This window comes from Mobula hypostoma, chromosome 9 (assembly GCF_963921235.1).
Source record: "Mobula hypostoma chromosome 9, sMobHyp1.1, whole genome shotgun sequence".
Taxonomy (NCBI): domain Eukaryota; kingdom Metazoa; phylum Chordata; class Chondrichthyes; order Myliobatiformes; family Myliobatidae; genus Mobula; species Mobula hypostoma.
The window spans coordinates 131,513,690-131,535,717 of record NC_086105.1 but is presented as its reverse complement, the minus strand read 5'-3'; the positions used below and the strand labels follow the sequence as shown (position 1 = coordinate 131,535,717).

Sequence of the window (22,028 nt, the reverse complement as noted above, 5' to 3'; positions counted from 1 at the left end):
CTAGATAGAAACTGTTCAGCAACAGTCTCCTGCCCCAATTAATCAGAGGGTCCCAAATAAACGAAAGGAATCCCAGCAGTTTCCTCAATTAGTTTTTGTTCTTCAGAAGTTCTCCCAAATGAGCAGCTGTCCTGATTAACTAATGGCCCAGGTAACCAGAATGCACGGTATTCACACTGTGTTACTGTGTGGGAGTTTCTGGGTTTATTCTCAGGAATGATGAAAGAACAGGAATATGCACTCAATTACCACCGTATTAGCTACAAGACTGGAACCCGCTGTGGTGCTGCTGTAGCCCATCAGTGTTGTAACACATGGTTAGTTGAGTTACTGTCACCTTCCTGTCAGCTTGATCCAGTCTGGCCATTCTCCTCTGACCTCTCTCATTAGCAAGTCATTATCGCCCAAAGAACAGCTGCTCGCCAAATTTTTTTTTTTATTTTTCACACCGTTCTCTGTAAACTGAGAGACTGTTGGGCATGAAAGTCCCAGGAGATCAGAAGTTTCTGAGATACTCAAACCACCCCATCAGGCACCAGCAATCATTCCATGGTCAAAGTTACTTGGATCATACTTCTCCACCATTCTGATGCTTGATCTAAACAGCAACTGAACCTCTTGGCCATGACTGCATGCTTTTATATATTGAGTTGCTGCCACGTGATTGACTGATTAGCTAATAAAATGGCCGCAGTGTGTATCCAGACCAGGGTGTCATGTGACCTTGCAAGAGTACAGTTTTGATCTCCGTTCTACTAAAAGAGATTCCATCTGCAGAGGGAGTGTCACAAAGGTTCACCTGACTAATTCCTGAGATGGCGAGACTGTTACATCAGGAGAGACTGGGTAAACTACATCTGTATTCAGAAAAATAAGTTCTCATTAAAACATGCAAGCCACTGACAAGATTCAGCATGCTGGATGCGGGGTAGATGTTTTCACTGTGGAATCTAGAACTTGGGGTCAGAGTCTGAAAAGGTGGGGGAGAGACATTTAAGACTGAGATAAGAAATTTCTTCAGTCAGGAAGTGGTCAATGTGTAGAATTCTTTATCACACAGGCTGTGGAAAATAAATTCCTAAATATATTTAAGAAGGAGATTTCTGGCCATTAAAGACATCAAGGGTTATGAGGACTGAAATGTACTATCAAGACAAAGGATCGGCCATGAATTGCAGAGCAAGTTCAAGGGCTGAATTTTACAACCTCAATATATTGATATGATGAAATGATACATTTACCCAGCAGCAAGCTACTACCCACCTACCTTCCCTCACACTCACCTACTCCTTTCCCTCCCATCCTCCACCCACCTACCTTCCTCCTCACCTGGCTTCATCTATCACAGGGATTCCCAACTTTTTTATATGCCATGGACCCTACTATTAACCGAGGGGTCCATGGACATCAGGTTAAGATGCCCCCGATCTATGACCTTTTAGCTTGTACTCTTTTCCTACCTCACACGTGATTATTCTGGGTTCTTCCTCATTCTTTTTCAGTCCTGATAAAGGGTATCAGCTCAAAACGTCAACTCTTTATTCCTTTTCATAGATGCTGCCTGACCTGCTGAGTTCCTCCAGCATTTTGGGTGGGTTTCCAGTATCTGCTGAATCTCTTGTGTTTGTAACCATGAATTTACCTCTGCCGGCGTGGTGCAAATCTTCTGCTGTACCTCTCGGGTCTAGAAAGGGGTGGGTGGTAGAGGGGAGATCGGCAGCAAACCTGAGACTTCGCTTGCCTCTTGCAGAGTTTCGTGAACCGACACTTGGAAGCTAAAGAAGCATCTGTTTCCAAACTCCACGATGAAGGCAACAATCTGCTACAGATAAACCACCCAGGAAGGAATGCTGTTGAGGTAACTAGAACGTAGAGCCCAAACTTACAGCAGCATGATTGTGATGCAGCCTGTCAGAATGCACTCCACCATAAACTGTAGATATACAGTCAGTATCTTCAAGGAAGGAGACAAATGGAATGATGGTAAGGAGTCTTTCTGCGGTCTGTCACATGGAATGTAAAAACAACGCTCCTGTTCCAACACCACCTCCCACTTGTTCCTATGTCTTCCAGTCTATGCCCTTATGGCGTGAGCTCCAAACCACAGTCAGCTCATTCACTGAGCACTGCATCCACCATGGCGTGCCACTGTAGCGTAGCAGTTAGCACGACGCTATTACAGCTTGGGGCGTGGAGTTCGGCATTCAGTTCTGGTGTCATCCCTAAGAAAGTTTATATTGTTATGAATCAGCAGCCATGAATGTACAACTGAGTCAAGTTTTATAAATAAACAACAATTTTTATTAACCTCTACTCAGAAACGTAGAAAAGTAAACAAACGAGCAAAACCAGAAGTTAACCATTATGCGGCTATCTCGAACAAACAGTCAAACTTAGAAATAGCTCTTAATGAGTTCTCATTCAAGCACAGTCTTAAAGTAGTAAGTTGAAAAGTCCTAGTGATTTTTACAGTCTTTAAGGAGAGATTTTACTGCAGCAACAATTCCTCCGAAGAAAATGACGAATCTGCTGATCACAGTCGAGCAATGCCTTGTCAAAGGAGTCACGCCGAATATAAAGTGCCTTAAAGTAACTGACCTTTTCCCTGGAAGGTGGACATTGCACCAAACCTCCTAACTTTTGCAGGGGTTTAACTCCAACATGCATGCCACAATTTCCTGGACGATTCTGATTCCAAACAGTCGATCACTTCCAAAACACCGAATGTTGTTAACTTTACCCAATCTTTTGGGTTCCTGTACATTGGTAAGGTATTCCCTCTCCAATACTAGACTGTAAAAGTAAAACAACTGTGCAACAAACAAAGACTGGTAGTGATTGGCGAAACTGCTGGCAACAACGTGTTTGCACCGTTAAATAGAAATTTAAAAACTGCGTCACAGTGGCTGGCTTTGTTTAAATACCATGCCATCACATGACATAACATCACTCCACGGTCATAAGACAATTACATCATCCCGCTCACAAGACCATTACATCATCCCACTGTCCCGTGATCAAACTGTGGGCATGTAACAGTATGCTCTTCCCACGTGTGCGTGGGTTTCCTCCAGGTGCTCTGGTTTCCGCCCGTGACCCAAGGCATGCTGATTAGTTGGTTAATTGGTCATTGTAAATCATCGTGTGATTAGGCCAGGGTTAAGTTGGTGGTGAGATGCTGAGTGGCGTGTCTCAGGGGGCCAGAAGGGACAGTCTTGCGCTGTATCTCTAAATAAATAAAAATCAATTATGAACCAACACTGGTTCATAAAGTGTAACACTTTATCATACTACACTGCCCTCCAACAATAAAAATCCACAGTGAGACCACAGAAACTAAGACCACAAGACACAGGAGCAGAATTGGGCCAACTGGCCTATCAAACCTGCTCCAACATTTAATGATGGTTGATTTATTATCCCTCTTAACCCCATTAACATATCTTCTCCCCTTAAAGTTTGACACCCTTATTAATCAAGAACCTATCAACCTGTGCTTTAAATATACCCGATGATTTGGCTGCCACAAATGGCTGTGGCAGCAAATTCCACAGATTCACCACCCTCCAGCTAAAGAAATTCCTCCTCATCTCTGTTCCAAAGGGGCATCCTTGTACTCTGAGGCTGTGCCCTCTGATCCAAGTCCCTCCCACTATTAGAAACGCCTTCTCCATGTCTACTCTATCTAGGCCTTCATTGAAAGGTTTCAATGAAACCCCTCCTCATTCTTCAAAACTCCAGTGAATACAGGCCCGGAGCTCCTCACATGTTAACACTTCAATTCCCGGGATCATTTTTGAGAACCTTCTGTAGACCATCTCCAATACCAACACATCCCTTCTTAGATAAAGGGCCAAAAACTGCTCACAAAGTGGCCTTATAATGCCTCATGTTTTCCATATCTTGGGAGTCACCCAGGCAAGCAGTAACAATGAAATTCACTATTCCATTCAGTGAGCCACAGCTGTCTAAAGAGGTACGTTAGAAGGTCACACTTGCTAAATGGAATCATGGTCAACCGAGCAGCTGTTGATCACTGCCCTTTTTTTGTGCTTCTGAGATTTGGCCTGCCTGTAGTAGGCAGTTCAAAGCATTGGGAAAACACAAGCAAAACTATTTCCATGCTGTCCTCAAATCCAGTGTCTGTTCTTTGGCCAATACCCCCAGCACAGAGGCCAAAGTAACACTCAACAGATCATGTCATCCACAAGTTCCAAGCTCCAGGGTGTCAACATCTCTGAAGATCTATTCTGGGCCTCATTTACCGATGCAATTACAAAGAAGGCACTCCAGTGCATATGTTTTCATTGGGAGTTTAAGGAGACTTGGTTTGTCACCAAGGACTTGCAAATTTCTTCACATGTACCGTGGAGAGCATTCCAACTGGTTGCATCACCATCTGGTGTGGAGGGGCCACTGCTCAGGGTTGGAAAAAGGTGCAGAGGGATTATAACTTACAGTATTTTTTACACAAAGCGACAAATTTCATGCCATACTGAAGGTGAGTGATGATAAACCTGATCCTGGTTCCGACGTGATTCCCTTTCCGAGCTCTGTAACAGCAGCAGATCACCAGGAGGGAGGGTAGGCTTAATGAATGTCCTTCGGGTTTGTTTTGGAAGAACACAAGTTCCTCGCCAACGTGAGGGAATCGCTGCCCATCGCCACTCAGGGTGGAGCAGGAACATTCCAGGAAGCGCTGAGCTGCTAGTCTTTTCAGCGGGAGCATTCAGAAGCCCAGCAGAAGGAACCCAGTGCTGTGCATCTGCCCACCACCTAAAGCTCAGAGTCTGCAGGTCTCACGTCAACCTCATCAGCCCCTTCAGATCCCACAGAACAGAGAAAAACTGAATCATTCTCCATCCTAAGGGACCACCTGAGAAGTAGAAGACAGTTTACCTGAAATACCAGTGCAAGTGACATGAATTCCTTGTGCTCATATGAAGAGCTTTCATTCTATCGCTCTCATTTCTCTAATATGTCAGAACCAAGTTTATTACCACTGTCTTATATAATGTGAAATTTGTCATTCTGTAGCAATAATACACAAGACCATAAACCCATAAGACATAGGAGCAGAATTAGGCCACCTGGCCCATCAAGTCTGCTCTGCCATTCAATCATGAGTGATTTTTTTTTTCTCTCTCCTCCTCAAACCCAGTCCCCAGCCTTAGCCCATAACCTTTCATGCCATGTCCAATCAAGAACCTATCAATCTCTGCCTTAAATACACCCAATAACCTGGCCGTCACAGCCGCATGTGGAAACAAATCCCACAAATTCACCACCCTTTGGCTAAAGAAATCTCTCCGTATCTCTGTTTTGAAAGGGTGCCCCTCTATCCTGAGGCTGTGCCCCCTTGACCTAGACTCTCACACCATGGGAAACATCCTTTCCACATCCACTCTGTCTAGGCCTTTCAATGTTCGAAAGATTTCAATGAGATCCCCCCCCCACCCCCCCCCATCCTTTTGAATTCCAGTGAGTACAGACTCAGAGCCATCAAACATTCCTTGCATGATGAACCTTTTCTTTCCTGGAATCATTCTTGTGAACCACCTCTGGACCCTCTCCAATGCCGGCACATCTTTTCTAAAATGGGGGCCCCAAAACTCACAATACTCAAGGTGAGGCCTCTCCAGTGCCTTATAAAGCCTCAGCATCACATCCTTGCTCTTACAGTGCAAAGATAATATTAATGTCCGCTTGTGTGTTGCTTAATACAATGAGGGAATGTTCATGGGTTCATGGACCATTCGGAAATCTGATGCCGGTTAGGAAGATATTCCTGAATCATTGAGTGTGAGCCCTCAGCCTCTTCCCTGATGGTAGTAACAAGTACACAATTTTTTACAATTGAAAGACCAATATTTTGTGCTGCAGTGAATCTTCATCTTTTAAAAATTGGAGCAATGTTACTTCTGCTGTAAATAATTCCAAGATTAGCTTTAATTAGTGCACCTACATCAAACATGCAGTGAAATGCGTCATTTGTGTCAAATCAAATCAGTAAGGATTGTGCTGGGCAGCCTGCAAGAGTCAGTACACTCTGGCGCCAGCACAGCGTCCCCACGACTCGTCAATCATAGAGATTTCAGGGGAAAAAATAGATCTTTTAGATTTGCTTCGACAATAATTCTGATGCTGATCCCACGATCATGGCTCTCTCTCAGGCCCACATGGAAGCTGTGCACGCAGATTGGAAGGAATACCTCAACCTGCTGATTTGTGAGGAGAATCATCTCAAAAACATGGACGACTACCACAAGGTAAGAGGGAGCCGTGGAATCAGTCTGGCCGTCATAGTGGGCTTGTGCGGACCCGGATCTCAGTTTGTCTTTTTCTTGGAATTGAAATGCTTCCTGTCATACGTTTATTGCTTATTACATGTGATTGGGGCTTTGCACACTGCATGCTCCTGTCATGCTATCAGCTGACATCCACAATGGTAATGAGAACCTAGAGATTTAATTGCACAGCTTAAACGCGAAGCACACGATACAGCAGAGTTTTATTTGACTTGGAGTATGCAACTTTTCTTTGGGGTCCTGAGTGTTTGAGACTCTAACGTGTGGAAGTGTTCAGCCAAGTGTAGTAACATCAATGTCTTTGTGCACATGAAGCCAGAGGGGAATGCACACACAGCAGGAACCCTCACATAGAAGGTATGATGTGGCTGCCTTTGGGGAAACACAGAGGAACCTACCAGAGCGGGAGCCAGCCCATTGTGTCTGGACATGGGAGAAGGGATTTGTGTAGATGTTACATAGTTTGCACTCTCCACTGAGACTGGAAACTTCCTATAAACTTCATTTACAGTTACCGGCAACTTATTTAAAAATAACATATCCTTGATTTAATTCATTCCTCGTGCATCAAGAATACCTCACTAGAAATTGATTAAATCAGAGTATTTGACAGGGGATTAGATAAACGAATAAAGAATACTAATGTGCTTAGGGTCTGAGCTTCACTTGTTGAAACCAATGGTTGCCACGGTTGCGTGGCAGTTAGCACACTATTACAGCTCGAGGCATTGGACTTCCAGGGCCCTCTGTAAGACGTTTGTACATACTTCCTTTGAGTGTGTGTGGGTTTCCTCCCACAGTCTAAAGATGTACCAGTTAGTTGGTTATTGTAAATTGTCCTGTGATTAGGCTAGGACTTAAAAGGTGACATTGCTGAGTGGTGGGGCTCATTGGGCCAGAAGAGCCTGTTGTGCACTCTACCTCTAAAACAATAGAACACGCACTCTCCTGCAATGAAATTTAATTTCAAGCTACTGGTCAGGAAAATATAGATTATGTAAGTGATCTCCTCAATCAAAAACATACCTTTTGGACAAGAGACATTTCTTCGCAGTTGTCCTGTGATACATAAGCACCATTGTTCCAAATTGTCTCACGTATAGTCGCTTTCTTCAGAAATTGAAATCTTTCCCACCTAGCCATCAAGCTTCCTGTTTGGATAACCTTAAGAACCGCAAGAAACTGCCTTTAAAGCTCTCAGCTTTTGATTGTTGCTGGCTAGCTGGTTACTCTTAAGTTTGCTGGTGAACTTGAGACAAGACACACTTGGAGGAAAAGCAGAATTCACCTCTGTCCACAGGCAGTAATCATGCATGGTAGTCTTACTTTGCAGTGAGCCTTACTTTTAGCAAATATGTCTTTGATTTAATTCCATGAAAAATGACAATGTTTCCTCAGCCTAAAAATCGAACAGATAGGATTTTGCTGTGTGTAGTTATGGAATTAAGGATGAATATTGAAGAAATGATCTAATTAAATGACTGCTTAGGCTTGAGGGCCCTAGTTTTATTTTTCACCTCATAGAAGGCTGGGTCTAACCTTGCTAAGTCACTTACATCAGAGTGTGGAAAGCCTTGGTCAGTAAACAAGGATGCAGCCATAAGCCTTTTATTAAACCTATAAATAAATCACCGTTATTGCTTGTTATAGGGGCTCTCCACAAATCTGGGGAATGTCACTCAGGTTGTTAAAACCACAGCTGATTTCTGAATCTCCCTGTTGAAGTGCAACCAGCTGGAACAATAATTTTTGTTGATTTAAAAAAAAACAATTTGATTGTAAGGGATTTTTCTTTACCTCAGATATGTCAAAGTTGAGTTTATTGTTATGAGCGCAAGTACATGTATGCATAAATGCATCTTAAAAATACTTGCAGCAGTGTCACAGGTACATAGCCTTAGATACATAACATTTACAAGAAAAACATAAGTAACCTATAAAATATACACAAGTTTTACAACAAAAAGCAAAGTCCATTGGAATCTGCTAAGATAAAGGACAGCTTGAGCGTCAATGTTAACACAGATGAACAACACCTCAAAAAAAATTAAGAAGTAAATTTATTGTTGAACTACATGTATCAATATACTACCTTGAGATTTATTTTTTACCAGGAAAAAATGCAATAGAATTTACAAAAAAAAAACCTACATAGCCACCTGAAGTCTGATAAACAGCCAATGTGCAAAAAAAAAAGACAGTGTGCAAATAAAATAATAATACTGAGAATAATGAGTTGTAAAAAGCTTTTGTATGTGGTTCATGAGTCAAATGGTTCTGAACTGTTCCTGAACTTGCTGTTGTGGGACCTAAGGTACCTCCTGCCCAATGGTAGTAGCGAGAAGCTGGCATGGACTGGATGGTGGGGGGGGGGGGAGGGAGTCTGGTGTTCTTTGATGGATGCTGCTTTGTTGTGGCATTGATTCTTGTAAATGCATTCAATGATGGGGAGGGCTGTGCCTGAAACCCCTTTTTACTGCGTGTCTGTGGGAGTGCGGCTTGTTGGCCCCTTGCTAACTGCCACCGGACTCCCCGCCCTTTCTCCACCTAGGGTTTGTACGACTTTGGTCCCGTCAAACCCATGAGGTTAGGATGTCTTTCCCACCCAAACCCCGGTTTGCGTGAATGCCGTGTGATTTACTGGCCCCGGGCAATCACCCTTCGGCAAGAAATAACAGATCGTACGCCGCATACAATTATAAAGAAAGTATACTTGTGTGTTAACTTAACCAATGATTTATTAAAGAAAGAAAATAAAATAAAAAAACACATAAGTTGGAGCACATCTTGAACCTGTCTGTAACTCACACACTAGACCCTCTGAAAGCACACACCACCGTATGAATGTCACTTGAAATCCATCTCGAGCAAACAGGCTGTCCCACGGGAGTATTGGTCCTTCCTCCTCAGAGTCATTCATCTGCACAAAGCTCATTGTGGACCAGGGACGGCACCCTCAGCCATCTTCCCTCCCACCTTCTCCCAGCTCCCGCCAGAAAGACCTTGATCCACACCAGTGTCCTCCAGGACCTTCTCCCAATTCCACCATCCTGACTGGCTGACACCGCATTCCTAAGCCGAACAATAAAGCCCCTTATCTTAGCTCAAACCCAAACAGGCTGGAAGCAGAACAGGCTGCTCTTATAGAACTGCTAAAATGAAACACCTACGGCATAACAGTAAAAATCATAACCAGGGCATTAAACACCAACCCCATGATCCCATCAACGCCCACCCAAATTCTACCACTCACCTATACTCCAAAGGCAATTTACGGTGGCCAGTTACCTAGACATCTTTGGAAGGCACTGTAGTATAGCGGTTGGAGTGACTCTGTTATAGTGCCAGCACCTGGGTTCAATTCTGCCTCTGTAAGGAGTTTGTGTGTTCTCCCCACAACCGCTTAGGCTTCCTTTGGGTGTTCTGTTTCCTCCCATGTTCCAAAGACGTATGGGTTAGTAGGTTAATTGTTTGCCTGGTGTAATTGCGGGCTCACTGGGCCCTAAGGACCTGTTACCATGTAGTATCTCCAAATAACAAATCTCTAGGATGTGGGAGGGAACTGGAGCACCTGGGGAAGCCCACATCACCACGGGGAAAATGTACAAGTTTGAACAGATGGCAACAGAGGTCAGGATCGAACCCACATCACTAGACTAGTGAGGCAGCAGTTCTACTAGACACATCACTGTGTCATCCATTTTCAGCTGACTGATGGACCCGTGAGCTTGAGTCTGATGATATGAAAAGACATATAGGAGAAGTATTGGGCTATTAGCCCCATCCATCTGCTCTGCTTTTCCATCATGGCTGATTCATCATCCCTTTCAACCACATTCTCTTGCCTTCTCCCTGTAACTTTTAGAAGCCCTTACTAATCAAGAACCTAATCAACTTCCACTTTAAATATACCCAATGACTTGGCCTCCACTGTCATCTGTGGCAATCGATTTTGTACGGATTCACTACCCTCCAGCTGAAAAGAAAATCCTCCTCACCTCTGTTCTTAAGAGACATTTTTTTCCTCTGAGGCTGTGCCCTCTGAACCTCAACTGCCCCACGATAAGAAACATAGTCTCTACATCCACCCTGACTAGCCCTTTCAATATTTGATAAGTTTCAATGAGATTTCCCCCACCCCCATTCTTCTAAACTCCAGTGAATACAAGCCCAAAGCATCAAATGCTCCTCATATGTTAATCTTTTCACTCCTAGGACCATTCTCATGAACTTCCTTGGACCCTCTCCAATGCCAGCACACCCTTTCTTAGCTAAGAGGCCCCAAACGACTGACAATGCTCCAAAAACTGATAAAGCTTTAGCAAAACATCCATTAAACACAGCATTATACTTTGGAGGTTGGTGGCACTCCAGCAAATTGAACACACGCATGTTAGTCACCGGCAAATTGTGCAGCGTGGGGAAGGTTGTGTACCACGGCACCTTGACCCCAGCCCTTGAGGAAACAATGAGCTGTCAAAGCCTGTCATGAAATGCATTGTGCCAGTCATTCACTGTACATAGGTCACGCCTTTACCACACCCCACAGAAAAAGGAAGTTCTAATTTTAGGAAAACACCTTCCTTGAGTTTAAAATGCAGTGTAGCTTTTTCCCCAATAAGCTTGAGGTATCTAAGATCTGCCGATGGGTTAATTCGCTTCTGGTAGATGAATCAATATGAACTGACGGCCATGTGAAAGAGAATAAGGATCAGGAGTATGGGGGAACTGAGATCAGTGGGATTGCTCTGCTGAGAGCCAGCCACTGAGCTGAACAGACTTGTGCCTCATAACTAAATCAATCATCAAAACCAAAATCAGTTGAACATACAAATGCTATTTATTCCATGAATAACGAACTTGTTATTCTGAGAAATGTTCAGGAAACATGAAAACACAGATGTCAGCAATTTATGTCTTGTAAAGTAAATGTTGGATTCTGCCAAAGTCTATTTTAATTTGATAAAGACACTGGTGTACAAATCATATTGGTATATAACTTCCTTGCATCTGTTTGGCTTTGTAGACTTTTGCATGAAAAAAACACACGAAACAGACTAATAGTTGTTTTTCACAGGTCTATAAACTCGGGTTCTTCCACCTGCCCGATTAGTCTAAGTACCAGTGTTGGCTGAACTGAGAGGAAGAGTTCCAAAGTAAGTGAGATCAGAGCAGGGAAGTAGACTACCAGCAAGTCCAGAAAGGAGTGGTGAAAGGGGGGAGCAAATAAAGTTCATCTGAAGCACGCCTATAATACACAGTTGTTGTTTTCTCCCATTTCTCACATATTAAAGTGACATTTTAAACAAAGCAATCCAGGTAACACACAAGTGCCATTACAAAGAAACAGTACTTCCTTAGTTTGTGAAGAGTTGGCATATCATCTGAAATTTTGACAACCTGGCATGGAAAAACCAATGCCCTTGAGCGAGAAAGCCGACAAAAAGTCGTGGATACAGCCCAGTCCACTGTGGGTAAAGCCTTCCCCACCACTGAGCACATTTCCATGGAGCATTGTTGCAGGAAAGCAGCATCTATCATCAGAGACATCCATCATCCAGGTCATGCTCTCTTCTCGCCGCTGCCATCAGAAAAAAGGACAGGAACCTCAGGACCCATATCATGAGTTTCAGGAACAGTTATTACCCCACAATCATCAGGCTCTTGAACCAGAGGGGATAACGTCACTCGCCTCATCACTGAAGTGTTCCACAGTCTATGGAGTCACTTTCACAGACTCTTTATCACAGTTTCTTGATATTTATTGATTATTATTATTGCGGTTTTTTCCTCATTTTGTATTTGAACAGTTTGTTGTCTTCTGCACATTGGTTGTTGTCCATCCTATTGGGAGCAGTCTTCAGTCACCTTCACACATTGCACCCACCAAAGTCCTTGAAGGATCAGCTTCTCCTCTCCTCTGATCCAGTGGTATATTCTGTCATTTCTTCAAACCCTCCCATCCAATTCCTCCTTTGCTATCCAATCACAAACAAGAAAAATCCTGCGGATGCTGAAAATCCAAGCAACACACACAAAATGCTGGAGGAACGCGGCAGGCCAGGCAGAATCATTTCCATAGATGCTGCCTGGCCTGCTGCGACCCTCCAGCATTTTGTGTGTGTTCCTTCTTTGCTATTCCAGTCTGATATTCTTCTCCCTTCCAGACTGCTTCAAGCTTCTACTTTGCGAATTGCAGCCTTCATATTCTTGCTGTCATCCTTTCATTGAAAGAATCCGAAATGTTGATAGTTAAAATAATTTCTAGAATCTCCTTAAAATGCAGCTCAACTTCCTACTTTCAGAACTTTCTCCTTAAGGCCTGAAGCGCATTATCTTTTTGTGTCTGAAATAAGTGCAAGATTATTAAGCACACAGCCAGAGACTGAAGTAACTGCTTGCCTTTGAGAGTCAGAGGTTTGTGAACACTCACTGCCTTCCCTTGCCTCTTTCTGTATTTTCTATGCATAGATGTAGCATCCAATCCCAGAGGTAGGTTGGTTACTGTATATCACAGCTCTGATATGTTCAGTTAATAAGTGATGAAGATGATTTTAGGATGACCTACGAACAATAAGCTCTTTTCTTTGCCTGCAGATTAAGAACCTGCCTTTTCTTGTTCTTTTACCTGGAATATATTCAGAATTGATTTTAATCTCTCTAAATGTTAACACAACAAAGCAGCCCACTGTCTGTACAAATGTGCAATCACTTTTAATGTTATTTTTTAAATACTTTAGTTTTACAAAGACTCGAAGGATATGCAGGAACTTCTGAAAAAAATTGACAATGACCTGGACTTGAAGTACAATCCAGATTTCAAAGATGAGTTCCAGCTTCAAACTTTGCTCCAAGACCTCCAAGTAAGTAGAAGTGTTGGTGATGCAGAAGCAGATTTTAAATCCCTCCTCTTTGCCTTTCTCTCATGGTCCCTCCCCCTGTCCTATCAGATGCCTTCTCCTTCCACCCTTTACGTTTTCCACCTATCAGCTCCCAGCTTCTCACTTCCCTCCCCCCACCCACCTCCCCACTTACCTTGTCCCTCACCTGGTTTCACCTTCTAACTTGTGGCTTCTTCCCCCTTTCTTCCCAGTCCTGATGAAGGGCCTCAGCCTGAAACATAGACTTTTTAATTCCTTTCCACAGATGCTGCCTGACCTGCTGAGTTTCTCCCAGCATTTTGTGTGTGCTGCTTTTTAATCATTCACATTTTGAGAGCTGCAAACTCAGCTAATATCAAAAGAGATATGTTAAACACTATTATTTTCTCTTTGAGAAATACCAGGAACACAGCTGAACCTAATCTATTGTGTGCTGCGTTTCTGACAGGGACAGTACTCAGTCAGCTCTGTCTTCCAAGGGAATGCAGGGTGACTTCTGGAAACTGATTCAGAGCAACGGCCGAAAGTGTAGACATGGTCCTCGTTTCACTAAAAGGAGAACAGCCTGGTTTTCTGTTTTCTTTTACATATGAACATAAGATGTCAAGGCCATTCAGCCCCTTCTACTCTGCCTTTCAATGGCTGATTTTTTTTTTACATGGCGCCACTCCCATCAACCTGCACTGGGACCAGAGGCCGCCTTATCCTTACTATCCATGTACCTATCCAAACTTCTCTTAAAATCGAGCTCGCATGGACCACTTGTTCATTCCACACACTCACGGCTCTGAGTGAAGAAGTTTCCCCTCATGTTCCCTTTAAACTTCTCACCTTTCACTCTTAACCCATGACCTCTGGTTGTAGTCCCACCCAACCTCAGTGGAAAAAGCCTGCTTGCAGTTACCTTATTTATAGTCCTCATAAGATCCTGCATCCTGATAGTTATTAAGTTTTTTGAGCCTTGATAATTCAAGCACGAAGGAAGCTTTTAAATAAGTTTACGTTAATGTTTCCAATTCTAAGTCCTTTAATTTTTAATTCATTTTTCAATGTATAGAATTGCAGTTTTTTTTTAATAATGTATTACGAATGAACTCTTCTCAGACTTCCAGCTGGGTACAGGTGTCAATTATAGCCAACATTTCAATGACAAATACTGCCATCTCCTTCAGGGATGAATTAATTAATTGAATGTGTATTTAAAATCTCTTAGGAATTAATTCTGGGCTCTGATGTGAGTCAGAGCTCCAAAGTTTGCTTTGCCCTCCACCAAAGACATTTTGTAATCCCTCATTTGGGGCCTTCAGGCCCAGCAACTCCCCTCCAGGCTGCCAACAGCTTGTTGGATGAGCCTTTCACATCTAATCCAGGTGGACACAAGGGCTCCAGCAAGATCCAGTGTTTTATTTGTGCAGTCTTGTTTAATCAATGTTCTAGTTGAAATCTGCAGGAGGGGGCTACATAGTGGCCTCACAAACAGAGCTTCAGCCAGAGACCCAGATTCAATCCTGACTTCATCTGTGGGGAATTTCAACCTTCTTCCTCATGAGCTACCTCTGAACACTCTAGTTTCCTCCCCCATCCCATAGGTCGTGGGTCGGTAGGGTAATTGCTACTGTAAATTGTCTCTAGAGTGAAGGTGACCGGTAGAATCTGGGAGCGTTGACAAGGATGTAGGATTAGTATAAATGGACTCAGTAGGCCGGAAAGCCTTTTTTCTGTTCTCTGTGATGTCACACTACACTTAATGTTGCTTTGTGCTTTGCCTGCTTCAGGATCAAGACCGAGCATTGGACAAGTACAATGATGCAGTGAAAACCCTGAAGAATCGCAGCTACCAGGTGCTGCCTCTCAAGTACCGCCGTGCCAGCCATTCCAAGCCTGTCCCAGTGGAGGCTCTCTGTGACTTTGATGCAGAAGAGGTAGGATACCTCGACTCGATTTATGTCCTCTCCGACTTAACTTAGTAGAAAATCTCACAATGCCAATTGATTGCTGAATGAGCTTTCCTTTATAGTTTAAAAATTTAATTACATTCCAGCACAAATGATGTGTTTCCACCCTATTGAGAACATTAATTTTTCAGCTAGGTTTGGTTCTTTTTTTTTGGAGAACTAAATCAGTTGATTTATTTAAGGTGCAAAATCCAGATTAAGCTACACCATGTTATAATTCGAACAACAGACAATTTAGTATACCTTGAGCTACACATCTACTAATTATGGCTTGTACTGCATTTTTTTTTAAATGTGAGGGAAATCAATTTGATTTCCGTAGCCAACATGATGTAATGCATCTTCTTCCCAATGGTGTGCTTTCATTTTAATGTGAAAATAGCGTCAAAATGACAGTTAGCTAATTAAATATATGCTTCTCATGAAATTACAAAGGTGCAATTAATTTGTCCATTTTATCCACATCAGCCGAACAAACTACCCACTCACTCCCAGTTCACAACCTAATCTCATTTTCCAGCTCTTGGTAGGTTGTTTGTAGTTACAGTAAGTCAGGTGAATGACAGGTCTCAGTAAGTGTGTTATGAGTTTCTGCTTGCTATAAACTTCCACCTAGTGATTTCTAGACACCCTGCACCTTCAGGGTTAAAAAAAGAACACAATTCTGTCACATTTTTTCCGCCTAATCCTCCTCCAAAACCACAAACAGGTGGAAAACTACGGGCTTAGTGCAGATGAAGGGGGTGGCACGGTAGCATAGTGGTTAGCACAACGCTTTGCGATACTGGCGACCTGGGTTCAATTCCCACTGCTGCCTGTAAGGAGTTTGTACGTTCTCCCCATGACTGTATGGGCTCCTCCAGGTGCTCCAGTTTCCTCCCATGATCCAAAAATGTACCGTCTGGTATAGGTCATTGTAAATTGTTCTGTAATAGGTCTGGGACTAAATCGGGTGATTGCTGGTTGGTGGGCCTATTCCGCACTGTATCTCAAAAAGCAGATATGCAGATAGATTAGTGCAGACAGGTAGAAGGGGCAGTAGGGAGATTAGGGGCCGAAGGGCCTGTGTCTGGGCTGCGTGACTCTAATTCCTTTGAATCGACACCTCTAGTATTTATCCCCCACCCCCCCCATTGAAAAGGGAAATTATTCCCATCCACTCAGCTAAACATTTTATAAATTTAAATGCCTTGGTCATTTAGATTCAGCTTGAAGCTAGTCTGGATTTAAAGTAGAAAAGTGATTACATCAGATTATACTTTTCCTTGATAGAAGTCCTTTCTGTCTGAAAAATGGCAAATTCACTCTCTGCCACACTAAAGAACTGATCTGAAGTGATAATGAGATCAAGATTCAAGAAGCCCTCATAAATAAGGACGGTTTCAGCCCAGAATTGATTTTTGCCATTTCTCTGTTTCACAACAAATGATTGAAAGTCGCTGATTCTATTGCGGTATTCTCAAGTTTCCCTCTTGAAAATGACCTCTAACTGTTCTCAATAACTCGGTTATGTAATCCTCTCCAGGGAAATGTGTTCAGACAAAACTATTTCCACCTGCTCCCCTGGGTGTACTCTGCTGTCCAAAGCTATAATCACAAAGTACTATCTAACTGGGAGTATCAAAAATCTCTAGCAGGCAGAAATTTGAAAACCAGATTGTTTGTTTGTTAGGCTATGATGCTGACTGTGGAATAATACTTTGCTATCACTGTCAGGTGTGCCTACCTCTAATATTACAAGAGCAAACGTCTTGGGATTGTTACTGAAATCAATCTTTCAGTGTTGTCAAATCTGCCCCACTTAAATTATGAGATGGATTTGATGGGAAGAAACAGTTGGAAAGTTTGCCAGAAGATGCAAATGAAACAAAAAGTTAGGTATTGATTCTCCAAGACCATACAGTAAAGCGTGGTGAGCTTGGCCCGGTTACCTGACCCTGCAAGATACAAATGCCACCTGCTCAGGTCACCAGGAGGGATAAAATACAACTTTAGTCTTGAGGGGAGGGATTCAGGAACCTTGAAATAACTGGGTTATTCAGTCCCTCCCGCCTGATCTGTACTTGTCTTGGCTCTGTATTCTTTATATCTTCTCAATCAAAATCAACTTTTATGGGTTTTTTTGTGAGACAATGATCTTCAGAAACATGGTTTTGTTTGATCAGTCGAATGAAAAGTAATGTCTATGTAATAGGCAGGGATAGGAGATGAAAGAGACCCCAGTGCTGTGTTATGTAAACTGCTGGAGACACTTGGTAGGTGTAACAGCAGCTGTAGAGGAAGAATGGTGGTCAAATATTTTGGTTTGAGACCCTGCATTAGCACCCAAAATGTTGATCACCCCTCTGCCTGCTGAGTTCTTCCAATAATTTTCTTTGCTCCAGACCACAGCTTCTGTAGTCCCATGTATCTCCATTGCTACTTTAAACTGATGTGAGCAAATCTTTCTTGCACTTTCCTCTGGCAGACACACATTCAGCGTGGAGAGAAGTATACACTGCTCAAGAACATCAATGGGACACACTGGGAGGTGTCTAATCCGGCTGGTCAGAAGCAGAAGGCCCCTGCTGTTTGCTTCATAATCCCCCCAACCGATCCTGAGGCAATAGCAGTCGGAGATGAGTAAGTCTGTAAACCATCCTATTTGAGTATAATTGTTAAGCCGATGAATCACTGACCCAGAGATTCAAACTGGAACCCAACCATGGCAACTGGTGAACTTAAATTCATGTAATTAAGTATGGAATAAAAATAAGAATTACTATAAGACCATTAGTTATAAAGACCTATCTGCTGTTCTGAAATCTGTTACTCTGATCTACTGTAAATATGATTCCAGCCCAACAACCGGGTAGACTCCTAGCTGCCTCTTGATTTCAAGAGCAACTGGAGATGCTTTCATCTTATATGCTCCATGAATATACTTTTAAAAATCCAGAAGGTTTAGAAAGAGGTTCTTAATATCATTTCTGTGCAGTGTGCTTGAATTTCTGTGATCTCAGTATTACCCAGCAAAGGTGGTCAAATTGATCTGCAGAGAAGATGGTGAAAAGTCTCATGTTTATTGAATGGATTTGTGAATGTACCATTTACTTCAAAACAAAATCAGCTATTTATTTAAAAAGGGATTGATCGGTACTTGACCAATTTTTGGCCATTTTCACATTAAGAATTATTTGGAAATGAGCCCAAAATGGTTAGCCCAAAATTTCCCACTTCAGCACCCATTGGCTGATATACAGTGTGTGACCATTAACATCTCTGTGAGAGGTGCAATTGGCATGGATACTCTGAATTGCCAGATACTGTACTCTTCTTTAAAGGAAAACATTTGTTACAGACTTCTGTTATAATCAGGCCAACCGCAAAACAAATGAGTTAATTATCTGTTTCGTTTCCATCTTTCTGTGAGGCTGCCCAGGAGGGCAGAACAGCACCGTGCCTCCGTGGCAATGATTAGCTGGTATTGACCAACATTCGATACTGAAGTCAGCCTCAAGGTAGCGACCAGAGCGAATTTAGTCATTAGCTTGGACATTTCAAATTTCAAAGTAAATTTATTATCGAAGTATGTAGGTGCTACCATATACAACCTGGAAATTCATTTTCTTACAGATATTTATACTTTATTGTCGCCAAACAATTGCTACTAGAGCGTACAATCATCACAGCGATATTTGATTCTGCGCTTCGTTCTCCCTGGAGTACAAATCGATAGTAAATATTAAAAATTTAAATTATAAATCATAAATAGAAAATAGAAAAGGGAAAGTAAGGTAGTGCAAAAAAAAAAACCGAGAGGCAGGTCTGGATATTTGGAGGGTACGGCCCAGATCCGGGTCAGGATCCGTTCAGCAGTCTTATCACAGTTGGAAAGAAGCTGTTCCCAAATCTGGCCGTACGAGTCTTCAAGCTCCTGAGACTTCTCCCGGAGGGAAGAGGGACGAAAAGTGTGTTGGCTGGGTGGGTCGTGTCCTTGATTATCCTGGCAGCACTGCTCTGACAGCGTGCGGTGTAAAGTGAGTCCAAGGATGAAAGATTGGTTTGTGTGATGTGCTGGACTGTGTTCACGATCTTCTGCAGCTTCTTCCGGTCTTGGACAGGACAACTTCCATACCAGGTTGTGAGGAAAAAAATAGAATTTTGTGAAAAAAAAAATTTGTAATCTAAGTCAGACGAACAGCTAGTGTGCAAAAGAAGATAGATTGTGCAAGTAAAATTAATAGGTCATAAAATCAGTTTCGAGTTGAAGTGAGTGAAATTATCCATGCTGGTTCAGGAGCATGGTGGTTGTAGAGTAATAACTGTCCCTGAACCTGGCTGTGTGGGACCTAAGGCTCCTGTGGCCCCTGCCTGAAAGTAGCAGTGTGTAGAGGGCATGGTCTTCGATAAGTGATGCTGCTTTCTTTTGGCAATGCCCCATGTAACTGCTACGGTGTACACTTGGACTGCGTTCAATGCTCTATCTGACAGCCAACTGAAAATGAAGATTAAGATGTTCTTAAAATGGTTTCCCTTCTGTGTGAGTGCAGACCCACTAGAAACTGATTTATTATCGCTGTCTTATATGATGTTTTGCAGTAGCAGTATGTTGCAAAGACATAAAATTACTGTCAGCTACAAAAGAAATAAATAATGCAGGGAAAAGCGATAATGAGGAAGCATTGTTGAGTTCCGGGACCATCCATGGCAGATGGGAAGAAGCTGTTTCCGAATCAATGAGTGTGGCTCTTTGGCCTCCTGTACCACCTAGTAATGAGAAGAGGGCACATCCCAGATGGTGAGGGTGCTTCTGCCCTGAGGTGCCACCTCTTGGAGACGAGATCTCTCTCAATGAATTCCTCCTCGGTTCAGGATCACTTGGAGATGAGAAATCCCAGGACACTGATCAAAGTTTATGGATAGGGATGGGGAAATGGGCATTAATCTTCGGTTACCAGGTTTAAATTGGCTTTGTGTAATTCAGCTCCACTCTTCAGTTTCCCAAGCACAAGCACCAGCAAATCTCAACCAGCAGTTTAGGGTGAGTGACCAGAGGCGAGCTTCTCTCCCGTGGTGTTTTCATTGGTTTAAACTTATAAATTTCCTTCCCCGGTGATTTTGTGAATCAGACACTTCTCATTGTTTGCTCTTCTCCAACCAGAATCACTAATCAGTACAACGCAGTCAAGCTGAAGAGCAGTACAGCCAAGAACACTGTCCAGAGACGTTTGAACGAGTTGAAACATGTCAACACACCAGGTCTGTTTTTATGGTAGCGATTTGTGGATAAGTAGAAGCAACTTAGAGTTGTGGTTATTTAAGCAAACAAGAGAAAACCTGCAGATGCTGGAAATCCAAGCAAGGCACAAAATGCTGAAGGGTCCTGCCAAAGGGTCTCGGCCCAAAATGTCGACTGTACACTTTTCCATAGGTGTTGCCTGGCCTGCTGGGTTCCTCCAGCATTTTGTGTGGGGTATTTAAACAATTTGTTTTTCTCTTAAATAATCTCTTTATACTAACATAGCCATGAAGTAGTTGTAAGTTAACAATGCTGCATGTAATGTGCTTTCTCCTGCCTAAATGTGGAAAAATATTCTTTTTAAAACCAGTTGTTCACACACCGCAGTAGATTTTAAATCAGTTAGATATAAACACTGGCCTAATTCTCCTTTTCTATCGGAGCAAATGTTCTGGTTTTGCAAAGATTTATTGCAGAAGCCAAAGGCTTTCATCTCAGTTTAGTTGGGAATGGGATACCTAACCAGCTAAGAATACAGGATACTCTACTCTTTTTATCTTAATTGCGGTTGAATAAACACATTGCAGATGTACATAAGCATTCCTTGACATTGAGGTTTCAGCACTAGATTCTTTAAAATGCTGGAAATGTTAGTTACAGTAGCAACTATTAGCCTTTGTCTAAATGCACAGAGAGTGTTACAAGACATATACAAAAGTAATTGGCTTGTTATGAATCTGAACTGAGGTTGATAATCTTTTTCTTGCTCTTTCACAGCACCAAAGACCTCTGTGGTTCCTGTGTCAAGTAAGTAACTTTTCCTTATTACACCTGCTGGTTGAGTATAGTCCGGTTAATCATGTGTTTCTCTTTAGCTTTTATGTCACCACTAAGAGGGGGTCAGGAACTACACTGTAGCACAATAGAGGAATGTGAGTAGAGATGGAGAAGTGCAGAGATCTTTGATGGTTGTAGGGCAAGAAGATGTTTTGGATACAAGACAGGTCAAAGCCAGGAAGGAACTTGAGAACAAGGGTGCCAGTTTTAAAAGAAAGGTTTAAGTGAAATCGGAGTCTCTGTATAATGGTAGGCAGAATGATGGGTGTTCATTTTGATTTAGCTGGAATGCATGCAGCGGGTCATGCATAAAATCTACAGCACATTATAGGCCCTTCAGCCCACAATGTGGTGCTGACCATGCAGCCTACTGTACTGTTCTCATGGAGAACCTACTCTCGTGGAAGGCGATAGATGGAAAGCTGACCAGAACTAGTGGTAAATCTAATCAGAAAGTGATAAAAGTATAGATGACAGACATCCCACCCTGCAAAAACTCATTTCAGGGAGGTAGCACCATCAATTTGCGGGAGACTTCCGGGAGAGGTGGGATGTCTGCGATAGAGTAGCTCCTTAGCAGCTGGCCAGCTAGTTTAAATAACGTTAGCTATGCTAATGAACGAATGACACCTGTTAAACTCACCTCAACATGTCTTTTACATTTTAACCCATCATGGGCAATAGAAAAGTCACTGTTGCAAACAGTGCAGCCAGCAACACTGTCATTATTTTGACCCCTATTAGGCAGGGGTACACTTTAGTGTAGTCTGGGGTGACATACGTTTTATTTTCTTTTTTTTGGAACACTCTGCCACTCTGACTTTTT

General features: G+C 42.6%; 1 protein-coding gene across 1 annotated transcript in view; it reads left to right on the top strand.

The window, feature by feature from the left end:
• ppl (periplakin) overlaps nt 1-22,028 on the top strand; it is an 84,572-nt gene that overhangs the window by 40,414 nt on the left and 22,130 nt on the right. The window contains exons 8-14 of the mRNA XM_063059190.1: nt 1,751-1,858; nt 6,174-6,269; nt 13,049-13,171; nt 14,965-15,111; nt 17,612-17,766; nt 20,288-20,385; nt 21,143-21,172. Coding sequence (XP_062915260.1) covers nt 1,751-1,858; nt 6,174-6,269; nt 13,049-13,171; nt 14,965-15,111; nt 17,612-17,766; nt 20,288-20,385; nt 21,143-21,172 — 757 coding nt within the window. The remainder of the gene's footprint in view (nt 1-1,750; nt 1,859-6,173; nt 6,270-13,048; nt 13,172-14,964; nt 15,112-17,611; nt 17,767-20,287; nt 20,386-21,142; nt 21,173-22,028) is intronic.